Source organism: Saccopteryx bilineata, chromosome 1 (genome assembly GCF_036850765.1).
Source record: "Saccopteryx bilineata isolate mSacBil1 chromosome 1, mSacBil1_pri_phased_curated, whole genome shotgun sequence".
NCBI lineage: Eukaryota > Metazoa > Chordata > Mammalia > Chiroptera > Emballonuridae > Saccopteryx > Saccopteryx bilineata.
Genome location: NC_089490.1, coordinates 84,209,163 through 84,235,161, shown reverse-complemented (window position 1 = coordinate 84,235,161; position 25,999 = coordinate 84,209,163). Strand labels below are relative to the sequence as shown.

Sequence of the window (25,999 nt, the reverse complement as noted above, 5' to 3'; positions counted from 1 at the left end):
TCTCAATGGGTCAAATGTCTGTGACACGAGGCATTCGGGAAGGGGGGGGTCCCTGGGAAGAAAGGACACTCATTTCCTTAGTTCTTGAGAGCTTTCTTTCTCTGTGTCTGAGGCCCATGGATGTCTATTCTCCCCAAGTCCCCGTAGCCATCTCAGTCTCTATCCCCTCAAAGCCCTAATCCCCCTAAGGCAATGTCCAAATAGAATGTATGCAAATTAATGTCATCTCAGGTGCAGCTTTGAAAATGACCTTTTATTTAAACATGTTACATGGTTTGCAATGCCCAGGGTCCGGAAGAGCTGGTGCCCTTCAGCCCAGAATCTTAAACTGTTCCTTGGTAGCAGTGACCTGGGTCGGCTGAAAAGGGGCTGAATTAAAAGGAGCAACTCTCGAGTAGGAAAAATGATGAATTCAAGTTGATTTAAAAGAAAACACGCTGTTACCACTTCCCAGTGTGACTGACGGGTCTCCTTAAAGGAGGTCCAGAGCCTCTCCGGGCAGGTTCCTGTGCCTGTTTGACTCCACTAGCAGGACCACAGGGTGCCTGCCACCTGCTGCACCCAGGCCTTGAGGACAGCATACCTTAGCTATTTGTCCAGAATTCTATCTACATTCTTGATTTACTTGGCAAAACCCTAATGATGGTCAAATACGTAAAAATTAGTCTCAGACCAATCATGGTCAGAAGGGCTAAAAATTCCGAATTGACAGAGTCTGAGTTAATGACCTTCTGTCAGGCTGAGCCATGAGCAGGGCTGGTCCCCGAGGGAAGTTGTTGGCGGCCACGCCCTGGTGAAGGAGCCCAAGTATTTTAGAGCCGAGCTCTGTGCTGCCCTTCCCCACGTGCCTGCTGTTGTCCTGGTGGGGGAGGCATAGGGAGTGCTTCCTGCCCAGGGTCCCAGGTGCTGCTTTAGCCACCAGAAGTTTCAGCAGGCAGCTTCTTCCACAGGGAGCTAAGAACCATTGAAGGAAGGAGCCAACTTCCAGGGTGACATTTCAAGGATCTGCAGAACTGCTTCCAGAACTCAACTGGGGCTTTGAGCAGCAAGTCCTCAGGCCCCTTCTCACATGGTGTCTCTTCTCTCTCTGTTCCTGGGGGGCTGGCAGTCTGGAGCCACACTCTCTCTTGTCTCTGACAGCTCATCTCTGTCCAGGAAGAGCCCCAGGCAAATCCAGGGTTCCAGGGGTGGCCGCTTAGCACTGATCCCAGGTGAGGGAAACACCCAAGCGGAGCCCCACCTTGGGCAGGACATCACAGGCTTTCCAGGCGGAAAAAAGCCCCATTTCAGAGTGGTCGAGATGGAGCCGGAGAGTAGGCACTGAGATACTGTGCCCAGTTCTTTCCTGGCTCTGGGTTCTAAGAGATGGGCTGTGTTCTGTAAGTGAGGACACAGGTCTGTCTGAGGCAACTCGAGGGAGGGCCACACTCAGGGCCCCTTACTCCCTCTGCACTAGTGTTTGCACATCTTCTGGACCCCAAGGGCTGAGCTTGTGAGCACCTGGAGAGCCTATGGCTGTACATGGAAATAAATGCTGGAGCCTGGAGCTCTGGGAAGACCAAGAGGAGAATGGGAAAACCTCCCCAGCCTGAATGAGTCTGGTGTGCAGCCCTGTCATCCTGCTGGTCCACAGAGGCTGGCTAGGCCAGGCCTCAGCCCCCAACCCAATTCCAATCCAGAATTTCCTGGACCTCACGTGACCTCAAGGGCTAAAAGAAGTATCTCATCACTAACTTGCCACTAACACTGTCATGTTCACCAGAGCTGACTGGGTGGATAGCCATCTGTGCAGTCCCTTCACATACTCCTTGGCCCCAGGATTGCTATCAGACTTTCCACACACCTTGGTGACACCCGGCCACTGAGCAGAGAGGGAGGAGCTGCTGTTTTTTTCACCAGCAAACGTTCTGGGTATGGGCTTGGCTCTTCTCAGTTGGGGTGGAGCAGGAGGACTCCTAGCCACTTACAAGGCCCTGCCCTGTCCCTGACCATTCAGACCAGGTCACCACTCAGGAGATGCTCTCTGATTAAACTGTCCCCATGTAGCACTCATCCCAGATGGAACTACATAACTAGGCAGCGAGTCAGCCAGCCCAGCCAGCCCCCATGGCTTGTAGCTCTCTCCCCAGCCCCTCGATCAGGGTTTGGCCAGAGTGGGAGTCAGCCAGTCTTGCTCACAGAAGGAAGGTGCTTCCTTCTGGCCGAGTCTGTCAACAAGCCTGCCCACTCTCTATGTGCCTGTCCCTTGGCCTTTGTCCTGAGGAAGCTCAGGTAACTGACAGGCACAATTGGGAAAGCAGGAGTTACTCATTCTCTATTCTGAAGGCCGCCAGGAGGCTTCTGTGCAGCGAAGGGAGTCTTGCTGGTGTAGAGGATGGGAGGGCCTGGCTGGAGGCCTAGGGCTAGACTCCTGGGGCTGGAGCTGGGCATCTCCCTGAGTGGTCCTGCCCTTGGTGATAGCATCCATGTTTGTCTTTGTGATCCCACAGGAGAGAGGAAGACTGGTCCACATCTTGGACCACACTGTGGCAGAAGGAAGTATCTCTATTTCAGGGAATGGCTGAATCATGAGCAGGACTGAACCATGAGGTCTGTGGGGACAGGGACTGTGTCTAAGGCCTGAGTCCCCAAGACCTCGGTGACTGTTTGAGGAGAGCATGACTTGGGAAAGGTATGGCAGGCGCCCAAGGGACAGTGGATGACCCTGAGACAATCACAGTGACTGAGGATGGCGGACCAGCAAGGGCCGCTGTAGTCTCTGCAGAACACAGAATGAGAAGCCATGCCATCTTCTTTTCTTTTTTTTTTTTCACACCATCTTCTTATGAGAGCTAGTCAGGCTCGCCCTCCCATTGCAGTGGCCAGGACGGGCTGCTTTCCCTATCAGGAGCTGGATTTGGGCTCCTCCATGCTATTTCTTGTACCAGGAAGTAGGCCTGGTGTGGAGCACCTGTCACTTGCCAGAGGTGAGCATGCTCACATCAGCCTCCCTCAGCTCTCTGCAGCCACAGGGCAAACATTACAGTGGCCTGGTATCAGCTGCCCAGTGAGCAGAGGCCTCATCCCACCACTGCTCATGCAGCTGATGGAGGCCACGTTGAGTCTGACACTTCTGAGGACTAGCTGTTCGTCCACTGTCCTACTGTTTGCTGGTTCCACTTCTACTGGGGAGCTGGTGATTCAATTAAAAGGCTGCATTACAGGCCCTGGCCGGTTGGCTCAGTGGTAGAGCGTCGGCCTGGCATGCGGAAGTCCCGGGTTCGATTCCAGGCCAGGGCACACAGGAGAAGTGCCCATCTGCTCTCCACTCTTCCCCCTCTCCTTCCTTTCTGTCTCTCTCTTCCCCTCCCGCAGCCAAGGCTCCATTGGAGCAAAGATGGCCTGGGCGCTGGGGATGGCTCCGTGGCCTCTGCCTCAGGCGCTAGAGTGGCTCTGGTCGCAACAGAGCAACACCCCAGATGGGCAGAGCATCACCCCCTGATGGGCGTGCCGGGTGGATCCCGGTCGGGCGCATGCGGGAGTCTGTCTGACTGCCTCCCCGTTTCCAGCTTCAGAAAAAAAGAAAAAAAATACAAAAAAAAAAAAAAAAAAAAGGCTGCATTACACTTGAGCCCTGCAGGCTGACCTACAAGCTGGTCCTGAAATGGCCCCTTTGGCCAGAGGTCTCATTCAACCCAGGTCTCCAGGGTAGTACCACCTCAGTGGGCCTTGCTTGCGTAGACTGCAAGTTCTGACATTAGACCTCGGAAATAAGGTCAGCGCAGCCTGGGCTGGGACCCGTCAGAACCGAGCTCCCATCCTTCTTTCTATCACCCTGCTGCCCCCCAACCCTCCCCACCGGAAGCCCAAGCTTGTAGTCTCCTTGCCATAGCCCCTCCATTCCCCTAAAAGCACAAGCTCAGGGCAAATGGGTCTTGGGTTAGGGAAGTATGTGGGCACTGGCAGTGCCTCCACTGTACAAGGCCCTGGGGCTGTGTCAGTGGCAGTATGATGGGTGGGAAAATTCCAAGCCTGGGGATCATGGTCCTGTCCCTCATGCCTTCCCAGAACCCTTCAGGGGCTCTGCTTTTTTCTCCAACCCCAGCAGACTGGCCAGACCCACCCTCCCCACCCCCACAAAACAATGGCCGGAGACGTGTGGGGGTGTCTGACCCATTTGCCTCCATCTACCTACGTGTGCAGTCCTTCTGGTTTGGGGCAAGGTCAAAGCCGGGCCTGCAGTCACAGGCCACCCCACCTTTGGGCGTCTCCCGGCAGATGTGGGCACAGCCATGGTCTTTGTTCATGCAGTTCATACCCTCTGTGAAGAAACGGACAAGAGAGGGGTTGGGGGACCAGGAGAGAGAGAGAAAAAACATTTCAGGCTGAAAAGAGACAGCCAATGAGACATCGAAATCCAACAGAGTGTTCTAGGCTGCTGTGAGCATATGCAGAGTGTGCACCTGCTATCCAGGGGGAGGGCCCGTGGGGTAAACCAAGGACACAGTGCCTGGGTCTACAGCCAGGCCTCGCTCTACGAGCCACACAGTAAATGGCAGTGAGGGGCTCACAGGGAAACACTCCTGCCCTCAGTCAGATTACTGGGTGTGATCTGTGAAATGGCTTTCAGGTCAGTGCATCAGACGGTGTCCCCACTGAAGTATGTGTGGATGGCAATAAAACAACGGTGGTAGTGCAGCCCTTTCCAGTTTGCACAGGGATGGCACATGCTTCTGTGAGCTAGGCAGAGCCCCAAGCTCGCACGCCCCAGCCACCTCCAGCCGTCAAAGCCCAGGAGTCATCAGACCAGCTCACCCACCTCTCACTGAATTTCTGCACAAGTCCACTCCACCGGATCTGAGAACCTCGTCCTTCGAGGCGCATGGCCGTGCACTGAAGTACATGCCACCCCCCTCCAGTTGCCAGAGGAGTCACTAAAGGTATCTGGTCACTGTAGTGCTGCCCAGGACCCACGGAGCCCTCACTTCCTAGCGCAAAGCCCTGCAGCCCCACCCACACACCTGCGCTGGCACCCTCCGCCCTCACAGAGCTCACTCCAGGCTCAGGGGTGCTCATGTGACAGCTTCCTGTTCTTGCCCCAGGTTCCTGCTGGTTGCCAGATGCTACTTTTTAAAACAAAAATGTACCCAAACCTTGAGTAACATTTTCTTCAAGGTCTCATCTTAAAAGGGCAGTCAGTGATGGAGCTCCCTGCTGGCTGGGAGCCTGTAGGAGGGAGTGAGTGTCGCAGGTGCCAGGGCCGGGCCGCCCACGGCCAGCCACGGTGCCCCCAGCCTCTGGAGGTGGCAGGCTCTGTGTCTGGAACTTTGGCCATGGTGGCCCTGCCTGGCAGGCCCTTCCAGTGTGTCCTCTGGCTGGACTCAGAAGTCCTGTCCCTGCCAAGGCAGCCAGCTCCCTGTCTGCTCTCCTCCCAGGCCTTGAGTCCACTGTGTCTTCAAACCCAGGCAGGGACAACCTTCTATGCACATGTGGGGCCCCCTCATCCTCTATAAAGACAAGTACCCCCTTCAGAGACAGGGGAAGCATGTTTGAGATGCCTGTCCTGAAGGGCCACGGTGCTGGTGCGCTGAACGGCACCGCGAGGGCCTGAACCAGGGCCGTGGGCTATAAAGCCCCTTTCTCATCCAAGAGGCCATACTGAGTGTGGAGTTGGGCTGCCCACAGATTTTGGGGGCAGTGACCATTCGCTTCCTGTCTCCAGAGGCCTGTCCCCTACACCCCACCCAGTCAGCTCTGAGGGCACTGGTAACGGCGAGAACGAGGTCCCCTCTCCTCAGTCACACAGTTTGCAGATTTGATCTCCCTCTCCTTCCTGCCTGCCTGGAGCAGCTTGGACCCCCTTCAGTTGACCCCAATTGATGTTTATCTTCCTGGTGATTTGTGAGGAGTTTCCAGAATTTATTAGGTCAGGGGTCAAGTGAAAGGCTGTAGGTCACAAGTCCATCAAGAGGCTAAAGGCAGATGAAAGGAGGAGCGGCTGCCTGTCCACACACCACCCTGAGACCTGCCTTCCAGGTCCCACTGCGAGGAGCTGGGCTTGGACAGAGGGGAGGAGCCCCACAGATGGGAACACACAGGTGGCCTCCTCGCCCAGGTGGCTCACTGATCTCCTGCTCAAGGTGAGGGCCCACTCAAGCTTGACCCTGTTCACTTTGAGCAAGAGCATGGGGCGGCTGAGAACTGATGTTCATTTCAAAACACAAACACCCTGGCAGCTACGATAAAGATTTTTAAAATTCTGAAGTAAAATAAGACCAGGAAATTGAAATGAATGAAGTCTGCTTTTTGCTCAGCACGCTGACCTTGTTTTCACCTGATTTTACTGCTCTTATTCCTTCACCTTGCTTTTCTTACTCAAATCAAATTGTCAGACTGATGCAAAGTATGACCGATTAACCGACAGCTGAATCAGCAAAGCACTTCAACGCCAGGCTCCTCCCAGGAAGCCACAAGTTCACAGGGAACTCGTTAAATTTCAAAACAGCCCGCATCCACGACCTGCAGAGTGATGTGCGGATAAATGTTTAGCAGTGGGTGGGGTTGGGGTGAGCCTTGGGTTGGAGCTGATTGGCAGGCAGCATTTGCCCATTTCTGTGGTGTAAATGCAACAACCAAGCTCCAGGGAGACCTCGCTGGGATGGAAATGGCTCTTGTGAGCTGGTGTGAGCCAGCCTGGCATGTGGCTTTCTTAGAAGAGAAGCCTGGTAAAGCCAGGCAGACGTGAGCATAGCCTGACCGGCTCACTGCTGTGTGTCTTAGAGCAGTGGTCCCCAACCCCCGGGCTGCGGACCGGTACCGGTCTGTGGGCCATTTGGTACCGGTCCACAGAGAAAGAATAAATAACTTACATTATTTCCGTTTTATTTGCATTTAAGTCTGAACAATGTTTTATTTTAAAAAAATGACCAGATTCCCTCTGTTACATCCGTCTAAGACTCACTCTTGATACTTGTCTCGGTCACATAATACATTTATCTGTCCCACCCTAAAGGCCTGTCCGTGAAAATATTTTCTGACATTAAACCGGTCCTTGGCCCAAAAAAGGTTGGGGACCACTGTCTTAGAGAACATTGCTTCACGTCTTACAACCTCATCTGTAACGTGGGAATGACGATCTCTGCCTCACGGACAAGAAAGTGCTAGATGTGGTTGGGCCTGAGTAGCTGCAGGTGCACTGACTCCTGAGGCCGGTGCCTTCTCCTGCAGAGCTGCTGGGGCCTCAGCCAGGCTGGCAGCCCCACTAAGGGGAGGCTTCCAGGACAGGAAATCTCTCGGGCCACTGACACACTCGGTACCTCATTAGGTCTTTTGAGAGACTCCTGCCCTGGTGAGCATTTGGCCAGTGGCTGGTGGTCACTGAGCAGCTTCCCTGGCCAGCATCAGTGGCCACTGTCAATAGTGGCTTGAGTCCAGTGCACCCCCCACTCCCTGCTCATATGGTTTTTGTGGCTCCTTGGTGCCCACACATATACATGTACAAGGAGTTGGTGCTCTAGTTTCTTCCCAGTTTTGCCACCCATGACCTTCAACATGTGCTCCGTGCCTGTGATCCCACACTGCTGGCTGACCATCCCCGAAGTGCCCATCCGCCGCCTTGTTTCTCCTGTCTTCTGTAAACAGAACCCTGGGCCTGTCTCACTCTACCAATTCTGTAGAGCTTCCTGACTCTTGGGTTATACTGCCCATGCCACCACCCATGTTACTCTGCCAGGCGTCCCATTACGCCAATCAAGACGATCTGTGCTCTCTTCCTAAGCTGGCAGAGCCCAAGGGCCCCCATTTAAGCTCAAGCCTCTATGTGGTAGAGAAAGGGAGCCTGGACTTCCATTCCCAGCCAAAGAACCACAATTTATAAGAAGCCTGACTAATCTTTACCAACCATGTCTGTCACTGGGGAGCTGAGGTGGCCCTCAATTTTGGACGCTAGACTGAGCGTCCAGCTTTGGAAGCCGCTCAGCTTTCTCCCACACCATGGATTTGCCATCAGGCGAGATACTTTGTGTCTCCATAGTGAAGGGTGTTGGGAGCACCTTCCTCCAAGAGAGTCTGGGACAGAGTCTGGTCCTCAACCTGAGCAGCCACTGGCAGCATTGTTCTGGAAACAGTCTGATGGGAAGTGAGCAGCTAGGAACAGCCACCGGCAGCCAGGCTCGCTGGGCCTGGAGTCTGCTCAGCTCAAGTGCTTCCGGAGGCTCCTTCTCTTTGAAAAGGGGTCACGAGACCACCCCTGGGACAGGTGCAGCATTTCCCTCCGCCTCCCTCGGCCTAGCTCCCTGTCCTGATATGGGCGAGTAACTGCAGTGCTGAGCTGAGCAGAAAGCCCTGTTCATCTACCCTCCTCGAGGGGAAGTGGGATAGAATTTCAGTCCTTTCCAGAAATCCTGGTCTTCAGGGCTCAGTGCCAGCTGGGCCCGGCTGCCAGCCAGGTCAAATCTAATTTGATCCCACCCATCTAAATCCAATTATGTCCTACAAGTTCGGACTGAGCGTCTCGTTGGTGCCCAGAACAGGGCGGAGGCAATGAGGAGGCAGATGCTTGGCTGTGACGTTGCCAGGCCCCAATTCGGACTCTGCCACTTGCTGCCTGACCTGGGGCAATCACGGGACTGCTCTCGGCTGTCTCCACCTGCACGAGAGTGGAGAGCCACAGGACCTGCTTCCCAGTGAGGCTGGCTGAGGGGGCAGGTCAGGACTGGAGGAACTCATCCTGGGCAGGGGGAGCCACGGAAAAGTGTAAATCGGGCAGCGACACACTTCCGTGTTAGAGATCTCTGCTGCGGGGAAGCAGGGGCAAGACCGCAGGCCAGAAGCAAGTGGAAGGCGGTTACCACCCCAAAAGAGATGGAGGAGCCTGGAGGGGTGATTGGGGGGGGGGCTAGAGGAAGGCTAGATTTAAGAGCCCCTCTCTCTCAGTTTTCCAAAAGATGTGACATAGGGACTTGGGCTTTGACTATACTTTCATTTAATTTAACCTTCACCATAAGCCTGGGAAGTGGCTACTGCCATGCCCATTGCACGAACAAGCATGGGGAGACTGGATCGGGGTGGGAGAAAGACAAGTCAGGGCCGCCCACGCCATGTGTGAGAGGCAGGGCCGTGGCTCAGGGCAGTGCCTTCCTCCCCCCAGGTGCCCAGGGCCCTCCTGACGGGCCCTCCCAGACTCCCGCCTCATCTGAGCCCTGTGATAGACCTCGGCAGCCCTTCCCCCTAGGGCCCACTTTTCCTAAAGGCTTTCTGTCATTTTTGGACATCCCACCAGACTGTGCACAGAGTTCAATGATAGCAGATCTGCCTGCCTCAAACCATTCTGCAAAGTAAGGTTCATGGATGCACCTAGAGCGGGGCTGCGGAAGGCGAGCCCAGTCTGCTCAGAGGAGCCAGTCTTTCTCACTGGCCAGACCCAGGATATAACAAAGCCGGAATGTGTGCCTCCCAAGGGTCGTTGCTATGGTGACTTCATCAATAACATCACTTTCTGCATCCATGTCCCTTAACCACCCGGGAAGGGAAGGCAAGTGGGAACGGGAACAGCAGAGCAGGGAGAAAGGAACAATTACCTTGCTCTGCCCTCCTAGCCCCCCTCGCCCCCCAACTTGAGAGGAAAGGATTTCCCTCCCCTTCCACCTCATCAATAGAAGATTATACAGCACAAGAGGAGGCTGGAGCCTAGGGGGTTGGCAGGAACAGATCAGACCCAGCAAGCTGTCCCAGCCACACAGGGAAAAACAAACAGGCTCCGACGTGCTTTGAAGGAGAGCTGCAAGGCCCTTCCTCAGAAGAGAGGTGCAGAATCCACGCAGGGGCAGGGCTGCCCAGGTGCGTGCTTTGGGTATGTTATCTCACTAATTCCCCCAACCACCCAGGGGGCTGATATGTCACAGTGTCCCCCATCCTTAACAGATAAAAAGCACTGAGCCACAGAAAGTTAAAACTGAGGTGAGGTGAAGGCTGGATGTAGGGGGCAGACCCAAAGCAAGACAGAATGGAGGCAGCTCTGAGCTGCCAGACAGGCCAGCCAGACATTCCCCTCAGGCTGACGGCAGCCCGGCTCCATTGCTGCCCGCCCCCATCCCCCACCACCGGCCACTAAGCACTTTACATGAGTTATCCCCTTTAAGCCTCATGACTATTAAAACATTTTTTTCCCATTGATTTGAGAGAGACAGAGAGTGTTTTACTTAGTCATTCCACTTAGTTGTGTACTCATTGTTTCTCGTACGTGCCCTGACCAGGGGTCGAACCTGAGACTTCTGGTACGCCGAGTCGACGCTTTATCCACTGAGCCACCTGACCAGGGCCTCATGACTGCTTTGCAAAGTAGATGCCATTATCCTCATTTTGCAAGTGAGGAGAGTAGGGTGAAGAAAGGCTTGGCAACTTGCCCAAGGGACACGGAATGGAACAGGTGCATGGGAACCTGTGCTCACCGGGGACTTCAGAGGCAATGGGCATCCATGTCCAGGGAAGCCTGACTTTCCCCCATGGTGACGGGAGTACTGGATAACCTAGCCAGCCCCTGGCCTCCCTGGCTCCATCCACATTTCCACATTCTGTTTCTCCAAGCCCATCACAATGCCAGCTTCTCCAAAATGCCCAATTTCTCACCCCGGCCCTCGCCGAATCAGGAAGCAGCATCTCTACACTCCTCAGGCCCCTGTCTGAGCTTGCTGAGGGCGGGGCATACCTGTTCATTTCCAGCACCGGGCCCAGCGCCAGGCCTGGCAGAGAGGAGAGAGCGCAGCCCTTCACAGTATCAGTCTGCGAGGGAAGCAGCATTATCCTCACTTTATAGAGTTCAGAGAGGTTAAGCAATTTGCCCATGGTCCTTTGAGTAGGACCTGGTAGAACAAAAACTTGAACCCTGTTAGACCCGCCCTTCTCCTGCTGCACAGCAAACTTTCTAGAGCATACACCTTCCCTTTCATACACCCCACCCCACCTAGTGCACACAGCGTCAGGCTGAAAGTTCTCAATGTGGCACTCAAAGGCCTCCTGACTGCCACTCCCGCCACGGTCTGGTGACAGCGGTGCTCTGCTGTCAGCCTGCCCTCGCTTCTCACTGTGGTGCCTTTGGGAATGTACCTCCTTTTGCTTGGGACACAGTCCCTCTGTTCTCTGAATGGCAGTTTCTGACTAGATAGTTGAGATTCTCTTTGATACCACCTCTTCTAGGAAGCCCTCCTTGTTTCCACCCTTCCTGCAAATCCGTGGGTTGGATTAGGGGCCCGGTGGGGGCCTCCATGCATACTTTTTCTCAAAGCATGCACCACACTGTTGGAACTTCTGGGTCGGCTGGGTCTTCTCCACCAGACTGGGGCTCCTTGAGGAGCCAGACCCCACGCCCAAGTCACACCTTTGCCCTCCAAGCTCTGTACAGTACCTAGCCCTGAGTGAAGCCTAAGAAGTGTCTGTCCAACCCAACTGTGCTGGTGAGGGCTTGGCCATTCTGGGCTCTGTATCAGAACAGGGCCAATATGTAGGCAACAGGGTGCATCTCTCTGAAGGCTCAGGCCCTTGCCTGATCTGCCCCGACCCCCTAATTACACTCCAACAGCATCTGTACCTGGAATTCCAGGTATGGCTGGGATGCCGGGCAGCTGGCTGCCCCGGACTAGACCCCCAGCTGACACGAGCCCAGCCCATACCAGGCTGCAGCCCAAAGGGCAGCCCCAGCTGGGAGATGGGAATGATGAGGACTGTGGCTTCCACTTACCCAGAGCTCGTCAGTGCTCACTGGGTAGACAGGCACTGTGTCCATGGCAGATGGACACAGGGGGACCTGAGACTGTGGCTGGCACCCCAGATGAGAGCAGAGGTTGTGGGCTGGCCTGCCCTCTCAGAAAACAGGGTGGACACCAGCCTCCCAAGCCTGGTGCCCTGACTAGTCCTGGCCCTGGTGGTCCTGGGAAGCTGCCTCCATCAGTGAGGCAGGAGGGAGCCTGTCTGACGGCCGAGGGGACCACACGCAGTCTGTGCAGGTGTGGGTGGGCAAAGGACCACGGGAAGAGACCCCAACTCTGCTTCACATCCCCATTCTGGCCATTTAAGGAGTGTGGCTTGGAACTTGCTCAGTTTCCTCCTCTGGCATGGAGGAAGAAGATCATTAAAGGGTAATAAAGAGTGAAGGCTCCAGCTCAGGGTCCCCTGACAGTTACCTCAAGACACAGGTGATTCCCAGCAAGGGCTGACCTGTCGCTTCACCCCCACTGGTGGACTCTGCAGGGCTCCTCCTGGCAGAGCCTCTGCTCACCCTGGACCCGCCCAGCAAGGGCTGACCTGTCCTTCACACCCACTGGTGGACTCTGAAGGGCTCCTCCTGGCAGAGCCTCTGCTCACCCTGGACCCGCCCAGCAAGGGCTGACCTGTCCTTCACCCCCACTGGTGGACTCTGCAGGGCTCCTCCTGGCAGAGCCTCTCCTCACCCTGGACCCGCACCCCTCCATCCCCTCCCGGGCTAACCTTCCCTCCTCTTCCTGCCTCTGCAGTTCCCAGGCTGGTCACTAGGCGGCACCATGTGTACGTCCATGTCTCTGAGGCCCAGGTGCTGGGACCACAGAGGCCCAGAAGACTTTCGTCCCTCCTGAGGCTAGAGATGCTCTTCCCTCTCTAGGGCTGCCCGATTTAGCAGCAAAAACATAGGATGCCTTGTGAAAGCGGGATTTCAGATAGAAAATAGGTACTTCCTGGGTATAAATATGTCCCAAATGTTGCATGGCTCATACTTATAACAAAAGAGTATTCATTATCTGAAATCCAGATTCAAGTAGGTGTCCTGTATTTTATCTGACAACCCTATCCCTCCCTCCATGGGGACCCTAAAGGAAGCATGGGGGAACATTCAACTCACATAGGTCCCATGGGGGCCATGGCCTGCCCATCGCCAGGGACAAGTCTGTTTTTGCCTCCTGACAGGTGACCAGATAGAGGAAGCCCAGGTGTGGGAGGGGCCAATGTGGTGTCTTGAGAGTATTCCCAAAGAAGCCCCTGGATACTCGGGAGGAAAAGCCGAGAACTCTGGGGCCGTGCTGGCAGGAGAGTCTCTAAGGACACGAGCAGCTCCCTGGCACCAGGCTGGTGCCTCTCCTCCCCAGGGGCTGTCCTGGATCTGTCCCAAACTAGCGGTGCCCACTGCCCTGACCTGCACCTCTGTTCCCCCCTAAGCACAGAGGGGTGGCAGCTGTTACTTCCCAGGGCTCAAAGGATTATCAAGGGCTTGTATACAGTAGGAACTCAATAAATGTTGAGAACCTTTCCCTTTCCCAAGAGCTTGTATCAAGGGCAGGTACAACCAACCCCCTCTGGGAACTTATGTGATTCCCACCCTTCTTTCAACCTGGCACAGACTGCTGAGCCGTCACCTCCCTAGGTAAACAGACGTGTGTGTTCACAGTGGGTCAGCCACCAGGACGGGGCCATGGGAACAGGTCAGCAGGAGAAGTGCTCCAGAAGAGGAAGCAGCTCACGCAGAGGCAGGGCGGCGTGAGCTGGGGAGCAGTGACATGGGCACTGCTGCCGGAGAGGCCTCAGCTGACCCCAGGCAGCACGCAGCCCAGGAGCGAGCCCAGGCGAGCCCAGCGGCGGGGCGCCCAGCCAGACCACGGCTGAACCACAGGGCCTGAGCACGTCCTTCCTGGCCGCTGCGCGTGCTGCTCAGTGTGAGGGATGTGAAAGCATTTTGTGAAATCAATGCCACACAATTCAGATATTATCTCCCTGAGGAGATGAAGCCAATCCCCTTTCGCTCCCATTTGGCACTTCTGTCCTGCTCCCTGCTCTGAACTGGACGTAAGAAACCCATCTGTGCCCTCACAGGAGCTCACACACCAGTCCCGAGAGAGAGGGCTGAGTCACGCAGAGTCACGTGGTGTATGTGGAGAGCAAGACAGGCCTGCCTATGAGTCAGAGAGGGCTTCCCAGATGATGGGAAGCACACTGGGTTTTGAGGATTGATGAAGAGCTGTCATGGAAGTGAAGGGCTGTGGAACAGCCTGGAGGCAGAGGAAACGGTGCATATCCAGGCCCACAATCGGTAAAGGCACACGCAACAGGGTTCAGGGCTCGCTGGCCACAGGAGAACAGCAGGCAGGTGGGGTCTGGGGAGGAGCCGCCCTGTGGAAGGCAGTGAGGGCAGTGCTTCGGCGTGGGAGAGGCAAGGGTTTGTTGTGGCTGCATCATGATGTGCACAGCGTGGAGAGGAGGCACGGGAAGGTCCTGAGCTGGGCATGACATGGCCAGTGTGTCTAGAACAGAGGCTCTGGCTGTTGTCTGAGACTGGGCGGGACAGGGAGAGCCGGGGCTGCTGCTGCACTAACTCAGCGGAAGGGTGAAGCGCAGACTCTGTGCCGCAAGGGGCCCCAGGCTGCCAGGCAACCCCTGCTTCTGCCCTTCCACCCATTTGCTCGTTTGGTATCGTTGGTTTTAGGAGTCAGTCAGATGGGGTTCACATCTTGACTGTACTATTTATTCTCTATGTACAAATCTCTTTGTTTCTTAGCCTACATTTTCTCACCTGCAAACTGGGGGTAACGGCAGCTACATGGCACAGGGTTGTTTGCATGATCTGATTACTCATGTCAAAGTCTGGGGACAGTGTTTGGCAATGGTGATACCCAATGACAGCTGACAGTCACTAGGGAACATAGTGTGTATACATATCACCTTATTTCAATCCTCATAAACAATTCTATATTGACTACTAATGTTTGTCCCTTTATACAGATAAACTAAGGCCTCAGGACCTGTGGCCTAGAAAGGAGCCAGGGCCAGGGCCAACTACCTCTTGGCCTGCTGCTTGCCCTCTGCCCTGTACTGTCCACACTGGGAGGCCCGAGGGTCTGCAGCACGCAGGAAACCCCCACTGCTAACACTGGGAAGTAAGGACTGGGGGCCCCGTAAGGCTGCCTGGCCAGGCTGGCTGGAGGCCAGGCCCGGAGGAGGGCATGAGGCTGGCTCACCAACAGCCAAAGGAGTTGTTTATGGGGTGGGAGGCTCGTAAAATATAATGGGCTGGATTTATTGTCCCCGCCTCACGGGCCATTCCGGCCTGCACAGGGCCAGGACAGGCCTTCACCAGCAGCACCATGAATCTTCTGCTAAATGCGAGGGCTGTTTATTCTCCTGCCCACCTAGTCTGCAGCAGGCAGTGGGTAAGGGGACACCCCACTCTCTAGTCTTGCTAGCCCACCCCAAGGAGCAGCTAGAGGGGAAGTTCTGAGGCTGGGGTGTGGTCACACTGGCTCACCTCATTTAAAACAGACCATTTCCAGCCACTTACACCCACAGAGGACTCAGCACCCACAGCTAATGATGGAAAGCCTTAGAAGAGGGTAGGGCTAGGAGATGCCTAGGCAGTGCAGGAGTCAGGTGGGGGCACCTGGTCAAGGCCTGGCCCAGATCCACCACGTGGGAATCCTGTCCTGGGAGCCATGGGGAGCCTGCCCACCAGGCATGCTGACAGGGTCCTGGGCATCTTGGGAGAGGCTGTGGGTCTCTGTCCACAGGCACAATCACTCAAGTCTGGAGGTAGGCTGGAGCAGAGTGGCCTCTGTCATCAGAAATCTGTCCCCCATACTGAGAACGGCCCCTCGGTGTGGCCAGGACAGGTTTTCCCTCCTGCAGCGAGGATGACAGCTTGCCCCAAGTATTTTCCAGGGTAGCTGTGAATAACCAGGTGATGAGGAGTATAAAAACCCCGTGAGCTGCAGAAGGGAGGGGATGGGCCTAACAGAGGCACTTGCTGGCTGAGGTGGGACGGGGGCCAGCGTGGTGTCCAGTCTGACTGCAGGCAAAGGGCAAGTGAGAGCAGGAGCAGCCGGATGGAAGACAAAGTCCAAAGGAAGGTCAAGGACCAGCCTGGAGGAGCATGGGGGAAGGGCCCAGGACAAGGGCTGGGACAGGGCAGAGATAGCAGCTGGCCCTGGAGGCGGCTGAGCACTGGCTCTCTGCCCTGACCCAACCCCAGGGGTCTGTATCCAAAATCTCCTCAGTGACCCTGGACAAGGAGTCCCCCCAGCCAGTAGCAAGGTGGTCTGGGCTTTGAGCAGTGGGCTCAGGTCCCAAGGCAAAGCCTCCTTCAAGGCATCTTGCCATAGCTGACTCGAGTGGGGTGCCGTGCAGGGCCTCTACCCTGCACCCTGCACCTAGGAGTCTGGGTGCTGGGTGGAGGAAGCCTGGCTCGGAAGGCCACCACTCAGCAGCATGCTCTTTTCTTTGCTGACTGAGTGAGCAAGCATTCTCTTCTGCTCCTGTGGCAGGATCCCTCTGCCGGATCCTGCACACACTGTCTAGTCAGCTCCTGTCTTTGTGACCGCGTCCGCGATAGTCTGTGGGTTCTGGGAGGACGTGTCCTGGCACAAAGGTGGGGCTTCTGAGCACTGCCCACAGAGTGGTATGGAGAAACCCAGCCCCCTTCCCAAGCCGGGTCACATGGTCACTGAAGAGCCGTACCCATGGCAGAACGCTGCTGCCCCCAAGCCCCGGAACACATGCAGGGAGATGCGAAACTTCCTTCAAGCATCCCAAGTCCCTGACCCCCATGAAGCGCCAGATACTTGAGCTTTCCTTAACACCAGTCAACTCTCGGCCATTTACTTGGGCCCCAGGTTGGGACCACACCTCGGCCAGCTGATTAGCAAGGACGCAGGCACCTGCACTTTGCAGACGCAGTCCCTGAACACGTGTGTGTCAGGATGCAGAACAAGCGTGCTGAGCAGGACCTGTATTTTCAACCTCATGGAAAGTGGAGATTGGCTGGTCCGGCATTGAGCCCCCAGACTCCCCTCTAGGTTCTCTGAAGAGAACAAGGCCCCACCCTGTCCAGAGCCAACCACTACTGAAATATCTCACACCTCTGTGAAACGGCGGGACAGGCTGAGCCCCTCCACACTGCTGCTCAGGGCCCATGCTGATTGCCTAGCCCTCCACGCCACGCCACGCCACGCCACGCCATGCCACGCCAGGTCATGCCGTGTCAGAGTGCACAGACATGACTCACGTTTAAGAAAAAAGAGCAGGCATGCGAGAGGGAGAAAGCCGGAAGGTGCTGGCTGCTCTGTGGCCCATCCACTCTGAGACTGGAGAGGCCCCAGGCACATGACCAGATGAGGGGCAGTGGAGGCTGGGACTGCCCTGGCCTGGTCGTCCCAGGCTGTGGTGCTGAGGAAAGACTGTTATGCTTGCTGTGTCAGAGGCTGAGTGGGAGGCTAGTGTGGGCTGTAGGGCCAGAACCAGCACCTGGAGGCACAGAGCAGAGAGAGATAAGCCAGGAGCTCGGGGCCTCCTTCCACCCAGTGCTGGGACAAAGGAACAGCCTCTGTCCCCAAATCAGGCCCAAGTTCTGGAGGCTGCCTACGTGAGTCACTGCTCCATGGCAGCCACTGCCCCTGATGGCTCTGAAGCATTTCCCCAAAAGGATCCCTCACTCACTTGGGAGGGATTACTGGTCCCAACCTACAGACAAGGAGCCCCGGAGGGGCAGGACTGCAGAGGCCGCGTGGCCAGGGGAGATGAAGAACAGCTGAGAACCTAAAGCTCCCAACCCCAGCCTGGCCAGATTCATATGCTTTAGGCCAGGGTTTGTGTTGGTGCCTGGGAAGTGGGGCCACTCTGAAGGGCTGAGCCCTGTGGCCTTACTGCTTGGCCAGGAGCCTGGACTGACCTTGGCTGACCTCACTTATGCAGCCGTCCATCTCTAATCAAAACCAGCCTGCATGTTTCTTCTCTTGCTCAGGGGAAGCTCCAAAGAGCCACCAGGCATCAGGAAGAGTCAAGTGACAAGAGGAATCTGAACTCATCAACGCTCCCGGGAGCCAAAGGGATCAGAAGTCACTTAGGTGCAAAACAAACTAGTGCTTAGCACTAGTTCTTAGTGCTAACCACCCTGGTTCTGAGTGCTAACAATCATTACTGTGGCTCACACCCAATTATAATGATTGTGGGCAATTGTCATTACTTACAAAGGCTCAGGAGAGGCTGCTTGCCCAGTCACCCCGGCCCCATCTCCACCCACAGCCATTAATAAGTGGCCGGCCCATGTCCCATGTACTTGACCTATCCTCTTCAGACCTTCCACATGGCCTTTGGGAACCCTGAAAATGCTGCCACTTGTTCTTCCTGAGGTAGCCACGATGTCTGCTTTTATTTAGACTGATTCATTGTCCAGATTTGAAAATTAGGAGATTCACACAAAAGTCCTAATAAAGGAAGACTTATTTAATCAATATGCTGGTTAATAGCGATTGGGGTTGAGGCCCTCAAATGTGAATTCTGGTTAAATTTTGATCCCTGGCTTTAAGTAAAAACCTGGACCTGGCCACCCAGGGCTTTGGGTGGGGTGCCGCATGAGGGCTGAGGCTCTGTTACACACAGAAGCAGATTTCACGGCGGGTGCACCGGGCGTGCACCCTGCGCTGCAACTTCTGGAGGTCCCCGCAAAACCCCAACTTTACACTTTTTTCTAATGACACTAAGTTTGGTTTCATATGTGCAATTTTAACATTAATAGTACATAGTACATAATATTTTTTATTTATTTAAAAATATGGTTAACATGTATTTTTGTTTTCCTTGTCTCTTTTTTTTTAAGGGGACCAATATTTTCTTCTGTGCCTGGGCCTCAACCAACCTTAATCTGCCTCTGACCGCACAGTTAATTGGAGGCCCAGTCCCTGAGGCCTTAGGGGTTCCAGCTGAGTTCCCCTGGACGTTTTCCACTCTCTCTTCCAGCACCGTTTCCTCCCCTCTGCTGAACCAGCTGCCAGGGTTGCCCTCTGCACGGAATCCAAACTCCTGCCTCGGTCCCAGCCTCATGGGCTCTGGCCCTGCCAAGCTCTCCTCCTCCTGAGCTCCTCTCCCCTTGGCTCCCTGTGCTCCACCCTCCCACCTTTCATTCTGCTTTTCACAGCAGCTTGGCCCATTGCCACTGCAGGGCCTTTGCACACACCCTGCCTGGCATGCGCCCCCAACTCCTCCCATGGCTGCTCTCACCCACCATTTGGTTTCAGCTCATGTGTGGCTTCCTCAGAGAAGTGTCCAGTGCCTGCTGATTTCTGTCTATCTCTCCACCCTGTTTCTTCCCTGATCATCTCATCGCATCACAGTTAGTGACCTGGGCTGGAATCTCGACTCTGCCAGTTCCCTATATGCAGTTCCCCTAATGCAACTAGTCTGGCTTCCTCACCTGTCACCGAGTCATAATATCTCCACCTCACCAGGCTGCTGTAAGGGCCCAGCTCAGAGTAAGTGCATAACCCCATAGCCGCCATTGTGGCCGCTCCCAACTCACCATGCCCCTCCATCCTACCTCTCTTGGCTGATGCCGCGGTCTCCTTTGTAGCAGCCCTAGCACAACGATACTGACAGGTCAAACCAGGAACCACTATAAACAGGACGTGGCCGCCATCGCATCATGCTTGCTTTCCCTCCCTGTGCCCGCCTTCGCTTCACCTGGAGTCCTGCCCGTGGGAAATCCATTCTTCAAAGGAACAGAGCACACACTAACCCTGCTGGAAAAGGGGCTCCGGCCACCCTGGCCTCAGGGACTTTATAGCCTGCTCAGAGCAGTCACCCTATAAAGCCCTCCTTTATGAAAGCAGGACTCCCTCCCACCACCAACACTCACTCTCTTCTCTATAAATCTGTTTCTTATAAAACTTGATTTGGGCCCAGTGTCCTCATGTAGGGCAGCTTGACCCCAGAGCCCCACAGCTGGGAGGTCTCATAAGGGGCACACTGAGCCTCCTGCGTGGGCTGCTGGGGAAGCCGGGACAGCGCGCCTGGAGCGCCGGCCAAGCAACCGCAGGGCTTGGCCTCTCCGTCCTTCTGGGCACACGGCGGTGCTGGGGATTATCGGGTCTGTCCTGTCTTTGAGCAAACTGCCTAAACAAATTCTAAGAATTTTAAGGAATTCAGCAAAGTAGTTCTGATTAATAACCCTGGGTTTTGTACTTTTTAGTTGTATTTTCTTTCTCAAGAACTACTTTCAAATAAAAACCACGCCCACCACAGACTTCTGTCGGCGTCAGTGCATGGTGGGCACTTTACATGCAGGATCCCATTCCATCTCCCAAAGACCATGCAGGGCACATTCCACCTCTGGACGAGGAAGCTAAGGTTCTGAGCCCGCTGTGGGGCTGTCCTGTCCTCCTTGCACATCTCTCTTGACCACACAGAACTCCAGGCCTTAGGGGCTCCAGCTCTTACCCTGCCCTCGGCCTGCATGGGGACTCCAGACCTGGCCATCCTCTTCAGCATACAGGCCTCTTGCCTTTGCAGATCTGCTCCACCACCTGGAAGCCCCTCTCCTCTGAGCATGCAAGTCCTGGCTTCTGGCCACCATGTTTCACCTTGTAGCCCAGTTGCTTCAGGCTCAAACTATGGCCATCATTGCCCTGATACCAAAGACCTTCACCTGCTGGACTCAGATGTCCCCAGGCTGCCTATGCAGTCTAGCTAGTCAGGACTTTTCCCGGGTCCCCTTGCCTGGCCCCAGGCTGGCTGGCCATCCCATTTGGCCTCCAGGGGCAGCAGGCTCCGACCACAAAGACCCGTCCCTGGCAGGAGACCCAGTGAACACACAGCAGATAGTACTCGATGTTGCCAGACTCACAAAGACTGAGACATTGTCACTCAGCCTGGCCTGGTCTTGAGTCTCCCCTTGGGGAAGGGGACCATGGAGAGCAGAGCCCCACTGTCCCTGGCCACAGCCAATCCCCAGTCCAGAGAGGAAAATAGCTTCTCTGGTCACATCTGTCCATGTATGGCTGACCCTACCTTATCTCTAAATAAAAACATCAAAAATACCAACAGCCCTGGTAAGTGGCAGAGGGGCTGAGAGGCGTCCCACACAGAACCGGCCCCAGAGCACAGCAGCCACTCAAGCCACCACCCAGGTTCCCTGCCTGACCCCGAGGTCCCCACAATCAAGACATGGAGCAGAGGGTGTGTGGGGACCTCTGTCTCTGTGGCAGTGGGGAGTGGCGGGCCCGCAGAGGCGGTACTCACCATTGGAGCGGTGGATGCAGGTGTGCTGGTTGTCGCTGAGGAAGAAGCCACTGTGGCACTGACACTCGTAGCTGCCCATGGCATTGACACAGATCTGCTGGCAGCCACCATTGTTGTCCTGACATTCGTCTACATCTGCAGAAGAGAAACACGGGGAGAAAAGGAATCGCACCTAGAGCTGGAAGCGAGGGGGCGACAGCTCCCCAGACTGCATGGAGGGCTCCCTTGCGCCCCCCATGCAGTCCCCTACGGTGCGCTATGCAGACACTTCACAGTGACAACCCACAGAGTCAGTCCACAGAGGCAGACTGCTGACCTGACTCTCTGTGTGCCCGGCACCCTACCTACACTAACTCCTCTAATCCTCACAGCAACCTTGTCAGTCAGATCTAAGTGCTAACTCATTTAATGGATAAGGAAACTGAGGTAGAGAGGCAAAGCCACCTGTCCACGGTTGCACAGAGGCAGGATTCAAAATCTGGGCTCTCACTGATACCCCGCCCCTCAGCCCTGGAAGACTGTGCAACCCACACCTCTACCCCCAACACACAGAGCCTCGCCAACAAACTCCCCCGCTCCCCCATTTTCAATCACACGTCAGATTTAGAACCAGAAGCACAAGACCTTGAAGCCAGGAAGAGGGCAGCCTGCTAAACTCCTGCTGCCCAGGCTTTCAGCCTTGCAAATTGATTTCAAAAGCCCAGAGACTGGGAGGTTTTGAAAGGGCCCTGACCCCTGGCTGCTGGGACTGTGCGGAAGGCTGCCAAGCAGTCTTTCCCACTCTCCGGGAGAGACAGGCCTCAGGGCGACACTCATTTCTGACCAGAGGCTGCTGGCACAAAGGGTGCTATTGGCTGAAAAGAGTCTTTATGGAGTTCTGGTCTTGAACAGAACAGCATGTTTCAATTACCAAAGTCATAACCCCCTACACTGTCAGTTTGTTTAATGAAAGAAGGGCTTCTTAAACCTTAATGTGCCATGTCTGTATTGTCATTTTAATAGGCAAATATATGAGACCACAAAGGCAACACGAGCTACTGGCTGCTTCTAGCCAATACCGAACTCCCAACACACACACACACACACACACACACACACACACACACACACACACGCGCACACACATGCACACACATGCACGTGCATGCACATGCACACACACACTCTCCCATCTGCATTAAGCTTTTTATACAGTTCTTTTAAACATAGGCATCTTTTACTCCTGAAATCAAAAGGATGTGAGAGGGAAAGAGCCTGGCAGAGTAGCCTCCACTGAGCTGGGGAGCCCCCCTTCCCCCCCCCCAAACTGTGTCAGCTGGGTCCCCCTCAGCCTTCAGGAAACAGACCACTTCCCCACCCAGAAGACCCGCGGCTACCTCTGAGGCTGACTGCCAGGCAGGTCATTATTCTCCGGCAAGCTCAAATGTCAGCCGTGGCGGCCAGGAGGGAGGCAGAGCTCTGAACTCTACAAGCCACCACCGCTACAGCAAAGACGGCAGCGGTAGTCTTGCTGAGAGGAGCCTGGGGGTAGGAGGCAGGGAGCACAGGGGGGGATTATTCTGAACATCTTTCTCTACTCAAAAAAATCTTATGGATGGCTCCTCCCTAAAGGCTCGGGGCCAGTGTGACCTTTGCTGGGGGCACCTCCCCTCACACCCCGGTGGTGCCTGCCTTTGGGGTCTGTCCCCCACCATGACAGCGTGAAGCCAGGTGCTGTGTCCTGTTCATTCTATCAGCAACAACACAAATCTAACGTTCCTCAAGTGTCCATGATGTGTCAGAAATGGGGCCTCACGAACATCAACTCACTTGGTCTTTGCAGCACCCTGGGGGATCCATTGCATCACCGACTTCACTGTCCAAATGAGGACACCGAGGCAGACAGCTGAAGTAGCTTGAGTAGGGTCGCGCAGTTGCTCAGGGTGAAGGCAGGACTTAAATCCACAGTTCAGCTCCTGAGTCCATGCCTGGCCCCCTGCTATGCTGATCCCCAGGTGCAAATGAAGGCCAGAGCTAGCCTCCCCTGAGCAACAGGGAGAACATGCCAGTGTACCTACGATTAGTCCTGCCTCTGCCCAACAAGACCCCATGGAGGCGCCCACCTGCTGGTGCACACGTAACACTGAGATTTGAACACGGTCACTCGGTGCAGACCTCCCTTTCAGTCCCAGTCCCATTCTTCCCGTGGTTCTCAGATTATTTGCTTGGCATCTCCATTTCTGCAGCCCTAGTAAAGGTCCATTGGTAAAACAAACACAACAGATATAGGCCTTCAAACACTAGACTCATGGTGTGGACTTGCTCCTTTGACCCCACCATAAAGGGCTTCCCTGGTGCCACCCAACTGGCTGACCCACCTCCTGCCCTCACTGCTAGGCACCAAAGGAGTTGATGTAACTCATCCGTGAGCCCTCCATGAGCTGGCAGGGCGCTGGGTCTTGGAACAGAGCTGTTTACATGATCAGGGAACAACCCGCCGGCACTGAGGAAGAATGTGAAACAAACAAATGCAAGGCCTGTAAACATTTCTCTGCCCACTCCCAAGGGACAAAGCCCAAGATTAGCAGGAGGGGAGAGGGGGTGCTCCCTCTGTACCCATTTCCCACTGTGGTCCAAACACAGGCCTCCCCCCACAAGGTAAGCAGGAAATCACAGCTGCAGAATCCCTTTGGTCGCCTGCAGTCCTTACCAACTTCTCTAGGGGCTGGATTAAGGACCTGAGACCCACCTCACACCCCCATGTCCTCAGTCCTCCAAATGGGACCCACAGTGAGGTCTAATGAGTGACCAACTGGAGCAGCTGGGTCTGTGAGATGGTTGCCCACCGGCCTAGGACAGACCAACTTCATCTGGAGGCCCTCCCCAGGCCCAGCCCAGCATGGTAGGAAACACTTAGCTCCTTGGCCCTCCTGAGTGGGTCAAGCCTAGTACACTCTAACCTTTGCCCCCAGGACCTGGCACATTTTATTTTGAGAGGTGCCCATGGCAAGGAAGAAGCCTACACCTGGCAGGCAGGTGATCTGAGCTCTGCCCCTAATCTTGCCCCAGGAGGGTCTGCAGATTATATCCTCAGGAAGCCTTACAGTCCTCTTCCTTCTGTCCTGTGGAACTGACTGCCCATGCATGGATGTGCCCACGTGGGAATCCCACCCTACAGCCGTGTCCCCCCAGAAATGAGCATCAGAAATGGTGGGGTGGGGCTGGCAGTCTCTAGCATGAATAACAGCACTCATAATTGTCATACCTAACTGATGGCCAGGCCCTGGCTCGGACGCCCAGGTGTTACCCTAATAAATCTGCCCAGTACCCCACACAGGGGCACAGTCTCAGCATTCCGACTCTCAGATGAGAAAACTGAGGCCAAAGAGAGGAGGAGACCTGCCTGAGGCTATAACACAGGCAGAGTAGGTATGAAGCCCAGTGAGCCTGGGTCCAAAGCCCATGCTCTGCTCTCCCGTGATTCAGCTTCTCTGAATGAGGACGCCTGGCAGTGAGTAAGTTCCCTGGGCATCTATGCTGACAAACCTCCTCTGATCCCACGCATGCTCATGTCTCCAAAACCCAGTACAAAAGCCCCCTCCTCCCTGAAGTCTTCCTGGTGCCTAGCAGAATTCGCTTCTCCCTGGCTCTCAGATCAGATGTACCTTTGTTCTCACCTTCCTTCCTCTGCCCCGGACCTTGGGCTTGATCATCCTGTCTCTGCTCTGGGCTGAGGACAGACCTAAGTCTCCTTTATGTTCCTGTACTCAGGAGAGGGGGTCACGCTCCATCAGGGGTCAGCAGGAGAAAATGAATAGCAGAGGTATGCTTGCACACAGCAGTGACAGGAGGCTCACTACCATACAAGGCAAGGTCACTGGAGCACAGCACCGTCTTGTTCCTTTTGGGGACTCAGAGGGGGCTCACTCAAGGCTCTCAAGGGCCCTGAGCAAGTTGTTTGTGATCCATGCTCCGTGACCCCTGTGCAGGCTTGGGGAAGGCGAGGAAGGGCTTTGCCTCTGAATCCTGCTGGCAGGACAAGGTCCTTTACCTTTATTTATGGTCATAGCTGTATGTTCCCAGAAGGCAGGGAGCTACTTAGCATAGGGACTTTGCTACAAAGCAGAGAGGAAGCCCCCCAGGTTCTGGGGCAGACTCTAGGAGGCTCCTTTTGATTGGCAACAAAAGAACTGAAGGACAGAGCACGGAGAAAGGACCCCCAAAGGCCCCAGCTCTGCAAGGGTGCTGCATGTGCTGCCCGGGCCAGCCAGGTCACCCTCTGGAAGGACCCTGCCTGCCACCTCCCTGGGTGAACGTGCACCCTCCTTTAACCCACAAATGCACCTCTGCTACCAGGGCTGATGGTGAGTGGTGGGGCTGACAGACCAGGGTGCTGGGAAGGGAGAGGAAGCTGAATTGTGGCTGGTTCCTGATTGGGGGGTGAGGAGGCTTGGCTGATGGAGCTGGGAGACACCCTCAGAAACAGATCATTCCAGTGTGGTCCACAATGAAAGACAGATGGCCTCGCTCCTTGCGGGCTGCTGCCCAGCCTGAGGCCAGGGCCTGTGCACAGTGAGCACTCACTCCCTTGGCCACGCTGAGGGAGATTAAAGGTGGGTGGGGAGGAGACTAGGGCAGCACAGAGGACAGAGAGGGATTATGCTCCATCCAGCTCCACTCTGCTCCCACCCAGGCCTGAGAACTGTCTTTTTTTTTTTTTTCCCCATTTTTTTGAAGCTGGAAACAGGGAGAGACAGTCAGACAGACTCCCGCATGCGCCCGACCGGGATCCACCCGGCACGCCCACCAGGGACGACGCTCTGCCCACCAGGGGGCGATGCTCTGCCCATCCTGGGCGTCGCCATGTTGCGACCAGAGCCACTCTAGCGCCTGGGGCAGAGGCCACAGAGCCATCCCCAGCGCCCGGGCCATCTTTGCTCCAATGGAGCCTTGGCTGCGGGAGGGGAAGAGAGAGACAGAGAGGGAAAGCGCGGCGGAGGGGTGGAGAAGCAAATGGGCG

The 25,999-nt window shown here is 55.4% G+C and overlaps 1 protein-coding gene across 2 annotated transcripts in view; it reads right to left on the bottom strand.

The window, feature by feature from the left end:
- The window catches only part of SCUBE1 (signal peptide, CUB domain and EGF like domain containing 1), a 137,196-nt gene that overhangs the window by 60,551 nt on the left and 50,646 nt on the right, over window positions 1-25,999 (bottom strand). For both annotated transcript variants that reach the window (XM_066255913.1, XM_066255923.1), the window contains exons 4-5: window positions 21,001-21,135; window positions 4,175-4,300 (exon numbers count right to left, since the gene is read on the bottom strand). In XM_066255913.1, coding sequence (XP_066112010.1) covers window positions 4,175-4,300; window positions 21,001-21,135 — 261 coding nt within the window. The remainder of the gene's footprint in view (window positions 1-4,174; window positions 4,301-21,000; window positions 21,136-25,999) is intronic.